The following is a 10,626-nucleotide window of genomic DNA, read 5'->3' as shown; positions in this document are numbered from 1 at the left end:
AAATATTGTCCCTGATTAATTGGTTTTACCTTTATTTACCAATTAGCTAAACTATATTTATTAAGGCAACCCTGAAACCATTTGGGAATAATTTGGGATCATTCTCTCATAAAGTGTGATGAGCTGATCACATTTTTGCATTAACAGTTGGTTAGGAAATTAATTTCTCCTATTTCAGAAGCAAAGATTCCAACATCAGAGCTGAGAAAAAATAGTGATATAATGGCCTGGAAATAATAAAAAAACTTTTAGTTAAGTCTGGCAGTGATATACAAATGGTGGTATCTAATTCTCCTCCCTTAGGTACAAGAAAGCTAATTTCAGAGAATGTTACCTGTGGAGTTTTAAGGTGTTCGTTTTACTCAGACTTCTGAGATACATCAAGTACTATTCTGCAGAGCAGTGATAGAGCTTCGTGGTCTCAAGAAATTATTCCTTATAGCCATGAAAACCATGACAAGGCAGCACCACTGCTCCTAAGCTCCACACAAAGCAGGAAAAATTCACTGTAAACTCTGCTTACCACATAACCAAGTATCACAACATTAATGAAAGGAATGCTGCAAATATTAATATAGAAGTGTTGGAAGGAGAGAAATGAGACACGTACATCATGTGACAGTCTGCATGAGCAAGGAATGCAGCGCAGTGAGAACATCGGCAATATGATTCAGTGCTCATCCTGAAGCACTCCAGGGGAGAGCACTTCTTAAGAAGGTGGGATAATTAACAATCTTTATGCTACTGTTGTTCAGTAAAAAAGTCTTAGTGCTGGTGATGGACAATGTAAAGAAGAATATACAAATTGACTGAACAGATGTTGTCTGTCCCTAATTGGTATTGGCTGAGATGGGCAGTGAGGCAGAAATAGCCTACATAACAAATTCCTCTCAGCTTTATTTGCTTTTGCTGTTTGTCATCATTAGACACAAGGCTGATATTGTTTGAGTAACAAATAGAGCTTTTACACATTCAGCTTCACTGATTTTTGTCTTTTTCCTGTTTTGTCAACAAGGCAACATCCACGGCAGGGTAGTGTATTACAAAAGTGTACCAGTGTCTACCAGAAATCTACTTGAGGTTTTCATTACAGGAACACCCTCCATGAAAGAGGAAGGTGGATTCAGCAGAAACAGTACCTCCCCTCAGACCCACGCTCCTGGGCATGCAATATGATACAAGTCTTAGCAGCGGTTGAGATTGGAGTGACGCTGGGGAGACAAAACTTCAGGCTTTGAAGTATAATAATACCCATATCTGCCATAATGCCAGATTTATCTTATTACTCACCTCGTAAGTCAAAATCACATATTACTGTCATTCTAGACACACAGGTACATTGCCTGCCTGTAGCTGGTAGATTGCCTCTCTCAGAGTAGTAGCTGTCTTACTGATCTCTGGCTGTGCTTTACTCATGAAGCAAATTAAGTTCATATTTTTGGAGGAAGATAAATTGTATGAACCAGTCACTTTGCGTGACCTGCTTTAGTACTAATAAAAACCAGTTTAAAATACTCAAAAATATTGCCTGATATTTAGCATTTCTGGTTTTGAGTACATCTTAAGCAGTAAATCATTCTGAAAGACAGATGGGAAGTCACTTTAAGGATCTCTGAAGTAAAATTTCTGTTAATACTTTGGAGTTATATTTCTTTACAGAAACAAGGAAATGTAATATCCTGTTGTATACTTTATAATGTTATTTCTTATCAGCCAAGGCAACATTTATGAACGATTGAAGTGTGTATGATCTATTACAACTGTTAAAAATTGCTGTTGAACTAGTGTAACTACTGAAAAATTGCAGAATTTGTTTTAAAAACCATGCAGCTTGTTACATATTTTTATTGTCTAACGAACAGTAGAAAGGCAATTTTTCTAGCAGAGAAGAGTAAGTTATTGCAAAGTTATTGCCAGTTATCGTCAGTGTAAGTTATTGCAAAATAATCAAAAAGTGCAGTTTGCTTCTGCCTGTTTCTTCCCACAACCTATGTCAATATTCAGAAACCGTGTTTATATGAGGATACAATTTCAGAGCCCTCAGTGGGACAACAGATGCCTAAACCACAGTGTTGGGGAGGAGAGAAAAAGTAGCCATCTAAGCATGTTTACTTTCAGCGACAAGGAAGTTCTAACTTGTCCCTAAGTGGTGACTCACTGGGTTGGGACTATAAAAGTAAAGGTAACTGCTCTCTAAAACATCACGGCTTCAGACTTCACAAATCCAACATGATGCAGGCAAGACTTTCAGCTGTCTTCTTTTTCTTGTTGGGTTTGTCATTTTGCCTGACAATCCCTATTCCCCTTGAAGACAGCCATGAATTCACAGAGAAAGACCTTCAGTTTGCAGAGGTACAGTATAAAATAATTAATTTGCATATTTTATAAATAGTAAGTTGTGTAGTTACAACTGTTTCAAAACTAGGCTCATTACTTCTTTTCCCCTTTTTAGCGCTATCTCAGGACTCACTATGATCTCCGTCCAAATCTTGGTGGCCTAATGAGGAAGAGTGCCAATACAATGGCATCTAAACTTCGAGAAATGCAAGCTTTTTTTGGTTTGGAGGTGACAGGCAAATTAGATGAAGAAACATATGAACTGATGCAGAAACCAAGATGCGGTGTCCCAGATGTGGGGGAATATAACTTTTTCCCTAGAAAACTCAAATGGTCAAAAACTAATTTGACATACAGGTAAATGCATGGCATATTGAGTGTTACTACCGTTATTACCTTCTTTCAGGTACCTTGTCCGATAGGTTGCTCAGTTGGGTTGTTGGGAGAAGGATGCATTTGAGTTTGACAAAATTCATGTTGCAGTTTAAAATCTCACAGCCCCATTTTTGGAAAGGTCCCCTGAGCCCATCTTACAGCCCAAGGAAGTAAATATGATTTTTTTCCATTGCACTTTGTTGTGGAGGAAGGCTGGTGTGGTGTAAGCTAGTAACTCCTCATCTGGCCTCCATGTAAACACTCTGGTCACATCCATGGTGCCCAGTGAAAGAGGGGTAAGGACTACAACCGTGCACCTCACCACTGATCCTCATAGCACTTAACCTCTAGGTCACTCCTTAGCTCTTAGTGCTTTGGACCTGGTTTAGTGTCTGCTTCGTATAGGTCCTGTCCTGGACAAAGCACTGTAGAGGCAAACCGATCTGTGTAATGTGGCTCTGAGATCAGGGACTGATCCTTGTCTCTCTTTCACAGTCCATTTCACAGTCCCATTTCACAGTCCAGATGTCTATGCTTGGTCTGACAAATTTCACACCATAACCTCAGGAAGCTGACCTCGGGAAGCTACGGTGCTTAAAGGTCACACAGCAGCTCCTTCTCCCTTAACACAACAACGTCATCAGCAGGGGGTTTTGACCAGCTGCAACCCAAGTTTCTTTAGAGGACTCCAGATATGAAATCACCAAACTATCATTTCAGTATCTAGGGATAAATATTACTTTTATATGAGTGATTCTAGCTTATAAAAAGCCTTGAATCTTGTTTGCTCCTCCAGGTAGTGAGGGTCATGAAATATTTTATATGGCATAAGAAAAAGTTTGAAATTACTGATATGATTTGACATAATACAGTATACAACTGTCATTTTCTGTTTCTTCTGGTGCATATAAAATCAATTACAGAAAGCTGTTGGATCATTTCAGATGTCTCTGAATGATTTTAATGAAAATAGAAATGGTTATTTTTACTTTTTTGAATACTGTATGCATCTGCCAAGCTCTTTGTTTTTAGGTAAGAACATAAGGAGGAAAAAAGCAAAAATTTTAGTGAGGTGTACAGTTAGATAAAAGTTTGTTACACATTTTCTTCAATTCACACAATTAACTGGAGATATTAATCTGTTTGATAGGATTATGAATTACACTTCAGATCTGAGACGTGCTGACGTAGACAGAGCTTTCAAAAAAGCATTCAAAGTTTGGTCTGATGTGACACCCCTTAACTTCACCAGAATACGAAGTGGTATAGCTGACATCATGATCTCCTTTGGCACTAAAGGTAACGCAGAATGAATTATTTTTAATTATAGTTATATTGCTGCCAATAAGACAGGATAGTTGATTTAAATGTTTTGAATGTTGTTTTATAGAACATGGTGACTTTTACCCCTTCGATGGACCCTCTGGATTATTGGCTCATGCTTTTCCCCCGGGTCCAGACTATGGAGGAGATGCCCATTTTGACGATGATGAAACTTGGTCAGATGATTCTAGAGGTAACAGAAGTTCCTGAGATTATTTGAAATGGTGATATATGGACAATTTTGTCCTGTTTGATAACTGTAAACTGTTTTGCCTGTGTACTGTTCATTACGTTCACTGGTAACTCATAGGAAGTTGGGTTTAACCTCCAATCATAAATAGAAGTAGAATATATGCCTAGCATAAATTTTAAGGTACACACCTCCTAAACAAAGTGATAGTAAAAATGCCACAAAGAAGGTGTTTTTTCATCTTGGCATTTCACTGAGCAAAAGGGCAGCTAGTTCTGATCACAGATTGATGGGAATTACATACTGAATCCTATAGATAACACATATAATTTAATTTGCTGCAAATTGTCTACTTGCATTGAATTTGAAAATTCTTCACCTTGCCTGTTGGGGACAGAGCTTTAATAGAACAAAACACTATGGGTTTTTTCAGCACTATGTTATTTCACCCTCCTGGCATTAAAGCTAATTTTTGCAATACTGAAAACAATATAGACTCCCTGCTAGACGTGAATTCCTGACAAAAGATGAAAAATTTTATTGATTTGAGTAAGGCTGACTTTGCCCTAGAGCTTTCCGGTGTTACTAAGAAATTTTAAGAAATCTAAATCTGCCTACAGAGCAACACTGTCAAAAAAAAAGATTTAGTTTGAATCCAGCTATAGCTATGAGATTCTCAATCGATTAGGCCCTTAACAAAACAAAACCCATGGTACTTCAAAAAAGGCAAGCAATGTACATCATTTTCCCATTTATTCAGGTGTCTGCTTCATTGCCCCATATGTTAAAACATAAGTGTTAAGATCAGTTGATTAGTCTAAGTACACTTTGGTGATACAGGGAGCTATGCAGTTACTTTCACTGTGGTTTGTTATAGGGTATAACTTGTTCCTTGTTGCTGCCCATGAATTTGGTCATTCTCTGGGACTTGAACATTCTAGAGACCCTGGAGCTCTGATGTTTCCAATTTACACGTACACTGGAAAAACTGGCTTTGTGTTGCCTGATGACGATGTTCAAGGGATCCAAGAGCTCTACGGTAAGTCTGTATAACATACATACCCTGTGCTGTTATAACCTGTTACAGATGCACTACACAGTTACCACAGAACTACAGATCTTCAATAGCAACAGTCATGACTGATTCAGACCAATTCACTGGATACTTGGCAACTAGACTTCAGGAACAGAAGATGCTTAGATTTAATAGTTCAGATTAAAAAAAAAAAAAGAATAAAAAGGAAATAACACTGCAGAGGACAGTTTGTCACTCTGCTGCCTCCTTTCGTGGGGGGCAGAATCTTTATACTTTTTGAACTGCCTCAAAAGAGAAGGGAAAACAGAGCTGAAAGGAAAAAAACAGAAATATCCATTTTTCATCATGGAAAGAAGAAAACTTTTGGGGGACTTTCACAACTTGGGTTAAAGAAAGCAAGTCTGTTTAACATCTTTGCAACACTGCTGAACTGTGAAGTCCATGAATGTATTTGGCTAAAGAAGAGAAAGAGAGAACAGACTTTCCCCAGTACAAATAGATTGCTCATTATGCTTGTATTCATCATGCTGTTTGGGAATTCTTCCATGTCCTCCTGTTCAATACCATGATCATATAACCATAAACTTATAGAATGGTTTGGGTTGGAAGGGACCTTAAAGATCATCTGGTTCCAGCCCCCCTGCCACGGGCAGGGACACCTCCCACTAGACCAGGTTGCTCACAGCCCCATCCAACCTGGCCTTGAGCACTGCCAGGGATGGGGCATCACCACCCTCACAGTATCCACAGAAAAGAAATGAATGTTGTCAAACTTAGATCATATGATATGATTCCAGGTGCTGGAGATAGAGATCCCAACCCAAAACATCCCAAAACGCCAGAGAAATGTGATGTAGATTTGTCACTTGATGCAATAACTGAACTGCGTGGAGAAATGCTGATCTTCAAGGACAGGTAAAGCGATTGCCATGTCACAGATGATGGGTGCTGGATAAAATTTGAGCAAGAGAAAACACCATCTCAGATTTTTACTAAAGATTTGAGTAATCATACGTTTAAAAAATCACAAATCAATACAGATGTCTTTAAGAAACTGCATCATGTATCTTTTTAGGGAGGATTTATAATACAGTTACAGACTTGACTGCCTAGTAATATGAAGATAATATGGCTAAAGACTGACAGTATTTGTACACATTTTTAATTTCACGGGGCTTTCTTCTACACACACATATCTACTAACATTTATCTGAGTGAAGTTATACTACATTCAGAAGCCTTACATGGGACAGCAGCGTTTCTTTTATTCTAAATGAAAAAAAGATTCAAGTTTGGGGTTTTTTGTGATGATCACTGTGTGAGTGACATAAATGGTCTGCAGCTAGGTGACTATGAGGAAAGGAAAGGTCTACAAGGAGCTCTATGTATTGAAAATTCTATGTTATATAAAAAAATAATTCTCCATTAACTACTTTTTAATATAGCACATCAAAGTTACTGGTATTCTGTAGTATGAAAAAAAACCATAAAATATGTTTTCTTTTTATGACTAGGTTTTTCTGGAGACTGCACCCTCAGATGGTTGAGGCAGAACTGGTGTTACTTAAGTCTTTTTGGCCAGAGCTTCCAAATAAAATAGATGCAGCTTATGAAAACCCCATCAAAGATCTTGTGTTCATGTTTAAGGGTGAGTTTTCAATTTTGTTGTTGGCAGAAAAATATACATAGTCAAGCTCAGTAAGTGATGTAAAGGTAATCAAGAGAAGAACAAAACATCCTACCTTCCTTGCTCAAAAAGCAAACTCTGTTGGTTTCACCCTGTGAAAATCTATGCAATTTCCAGTGACATTCCAGTGATTAAGCTCAGACTACAATTAGGCTCAGATGACTAGGATCATACTTAGCATAAATAGTTTAATAACTGCTGAGTATGTGACCTAAGAATCTGTTGCTTGTATTAAAACAAGGATCATGGTATCCTCATTTTATTCTGTTTCTAAGTTGAGCCTTTACAAAAGACTCATGCATACTTTGTTCTTATTTTCAGGAAAGAAAGTCTGGGCTTTGAACGGTTACGACATAGTTGAAGACTTTCCTAAAAAGATATATGAAATGGGGTTCCCAAAAGAAATGAAAAGAATAGATGCAGCTGTCCATATTCAAGACACTGGCAAGACTCTCTTTTTTACTGGAAATAAGTACTGGAGGTAAGCTGGTGACAGACTGGTGTGTCCCTGGTCATAACCTGTCCAGAAGTATCAAAACATCAGTTTTTTTCAAACCAGCCACTTGATTGTAGCTCATGTTTCCAGTCTGTGCTTTTCATTAGTGCTGTAGCTGTGTAGAAGAAATATGTCATAAAGATGTATGCAAGACTTTTATAAACATATGGGCACAGCCTTTAAAAGCTGAAAGAGTGCGAGAAAGGAAAGGAGAATAACAATGCCTTAGTCCAGGAGAGTTTGTAACATCAGCATGTCTCCTAGAAAAAATTCCCTTCTTGCTTCTTTGAGTTGCTTGTGTGACACAAAATGGTATCAGTGCTGTGAGAGTAAGAAATCTATCCCACCCTAGGATGGCTGCTTTTTGCTGCCCATGAGTGGGACTTACAGCCAGGTCTGATGCATAATTAAGACATTACCATCCCTTCCCAGTATCTTTGTGCTAAGCAGCCTCAGGATAGGCTTGTAGTGCAAATACATCCAGGTACAGTCATCTCCATATAAGATGTACCTTCTAGATCAGTTCTGAAAATATAGCTTTGTTACTTTAGTGTTTATTGAGCTTGTACTTGCGGTGGAAGAGTGCCCTGGTTATTGTCCTGAGTTTCATTAGACATAAAGTCCCCAAAGTACCTGGTGCTTAGGGACATGGTTTAGTGATGGACTTGGCAGTGCTGGGTTAACAGTTGGAGCTGATGATCTTAAAGTTCTTTTCCAGCCTAGATGATTCTATGATTCTAAAGGCTGCTGGTTACTTCTGATGTGGGTAACTTCAAAGCATATAAAGGGCACAAGACCAAAGTCCCAGGCTGTTTAAATCTGAATTATTTTTTTTGTGTGTGTTTAATATAGTTACGATGAAGAGGCAGAGGTTATGGAAGCAGGCTACCCCAGGCCAATAGAGGAAGAATTCGCAGGAATTGGTGATAGAGTGGATGCAGTCTATCACAGAAATGGTACATAATCTGATAATGAAACTTTATTAAAATTAGTTGTTATTGAAACCTGAGATTAAAGTCCTGTGGGAAATTCTGTTATTTGCAGTTTTGATTTTTTCACATCAATACTTCGGTTCTTGGCTGAATCAAGTTGCTGTTCTAAATTGCCCTCTAGTCAAGGTGCTCTTACAAACTGTGTACATACATATTTCAGGAGCCAAAAAAGATCCGCCTCCTTACTTAAGGAACCTAAAGTGATATGCTTAATATAGAAGTGTTATAATGTGTCCATTCCTCCAAATGGAGCCCATTCCTATCCGACTCTTCAAGGAGTGTTTCCAAGTCAGAGCCTTAAACATTAACTGGCAAATCCTGTATTTTTCTAAGCAAGTGCTGTATAGGAATAAAACACAGAGCTTGACTCTAGATTAAAATATCAGTTATTTTGAAATACCAATCCAAGCCTGGCAAATGGAATAAGGACCTTTGAAAATTTAGCTCAGCATTCTAAATACTAAAAAAGTGCATTAAAAAGAGTTATTAAAAATGAAAATAAACAGCATAGTTTTTATTTGAAGGGTAATTTAAACATGCAATGCAGTTTTCTCAGGGTTAATTAATTTTAACTTTTCTTTTCCTTAGGTTATCTCTACTTCTTCAATGGACCACTGCAGTTTGAATACAGCATCTGGAGCAAAAGAATTGTCCGTGTCCTGCATACTAACTCCATATTTTGGTGCTAATTACATCTGAGTGCCATGTCATAGGCTGCAGAGCAGCTAGTAGTACAAGGAAATAATAATATGGGCATATAGATTTATTAGAGGAGAGGACAGCAAGGTTCTGTGAACAAGCACTGGCTACCTATCACCAAATGTATACTGTATATATTGAACTATATAGCTGCATGTCAGTCTGGGACTGAATTAACTTAATAGGAAAGAAGAAAAGAAATCATTAGCATTTCAAGGGGCATTACACCATTTAGAGTTTGTCTAGTATTGAAGTGAGAAGCTGGATACATCCTACATGATCATGAGTACTATTGATTCCCGGTAATCTGAGCGTGTCTAATACCTTTCAAGGATCTCCTACCACGTCCCAAGAAATAGACCTGATAAACCCAGGAGTGTTATATTTTTAAACTAATCCTTCAGCAATTTGTGAAATTCTCATTAATGTACTGGGAATTCAGATGTGTAATGGATGAGTCAGGACTGAACGGTGGCTGCCTGAGCAGGATACACCCAGCTGCAACAATGAAGTTAGGGAATTCAAAGGTATTTGAATGTATCCCCATTTGAATAGGAATGTCCCCCTGGAAATGGATGCCCATGTCATGTTTGCAACAAGTAGAAGGTATAGAAGCACCGAGGTGTCATTCCAAAGCAGACAGAAAAGCAGGAAAAGGGAAGAGTATTCCAAGCAGAAATCATCAGCCTGTGTGATACCGGGGAAACCTGAAAGAAGTGGCAACAAGAGCATCATGCAGGTTGAAACCTTGCATGAAGCTACATCTGGTATCACAGCCCACGTTTTCAGCTGCTGTAAAGTGGAGCAGTTCAAGTGACATTTATAGAGGTTATGCCTAGCTGTGCCAGCAGAGAGCCTGCACATCCAAATCAAAATATTCAAAAGAATATCTTTTTTCATGTTGGTCATTCTTTTAATATCTATATCAATTGTTTCAGTACCATCTAAGGGGGTTTGGGGGGGTTGTTTTGTTTTATTTTAGTTTGGGTTTTTTTTGTTTTGTAATCATTGCAGGTGATGTGAGATTGGGATTATTTATCAATTTGAAAAAATAATATTAAATAAAATGGATAAATAAAATGACATTGTGAAATTGCTTAAATTTTAATTTCCTACGCTACATATCATAAAACCAAGACAGAACTATTGGATAAAAGAAATCAGGAACGCTACCTGTGCATTTTATTCATTAAAATTTTCACCTCTATTTAAAAATCTGTTTTGCTTTTTTTTCCCTTTGAGTAAATGACTTTTTTAGAAAAGAGAGGAGGAGAGAAAGACAGAAAGAGAAGAAAAAGGAAGGAGCCCTCAGATTTGCAGAATAAGAACTAAGTTGGAATTAGTCCTTATCATTACTGAAGGTATGAGAAATTAAGAAATACTGTGAAATTCAGTTCCACATTAATTTGAATGCTAAACATAACTAATAACTAATTGAACTACATTGTCCTCTTCTGCCTCCTCAAAATCAACCCCTAAGTCAATCAATCA

The 10,626-nt window shown here is 37.7% G+C and overlaps 1 protein-coding gene across 1 annotated transcript; it reads left to right on the top strand.

Annotated features, from left to right (window-relative positions):
* The first annotated feature begins 2,191 nt into the window (after positions 1-2,191).
* On the top strand, positions 2,192-10,247 carry LOC130145151 (collagenase 3-like). Its single transcript, XM_056329718.1, has 10 exons — positions 2,192-2,352; positions 2,453-2,694; positions 3,863-4,011; positions 4,103-4,228; positions 5,103-5,264; positions 6,059-6,176; positions 6,776-6,909; positions 7,270-7,429; positions 8,297-8,400; positions 9,025-10,247. The coding sequence occupies exons 1-10, from the start codon at positions 2,230-2,232 to the stop codon at positions 9,123-9,125; spliced, it is 1,419 nt and encodes a 472-aa protein (XP_056185693.1). The 5' UTR covers positions 2,192-2,229; the 3' UTR covers positions 9,126-10,247.
* Positions 10,248-10,626: the final 379 nt, after the last annotated feature.

The sequence above is a fragment of the Falco biarmicus genome, chromosome 2 (assembly GCF_023638135.1).
Source record: "Falco biarmicus isolate bFalBia1 chromosome 2, bFalBia1.pri, whole genome shotgun sequence".
NCBI classification, from domain to species: domain Eukaryota; kingdom Metazoa; phylum Chordata; class Aves; order Falconiformes; family Falconidae; genus Falco; species Falco biarmicus.
The sequence above is the reverse complement of the archived record's forward strand: the minus strand, read 5'-3'. Positions and strand labels throughout refer to the sequence as shown.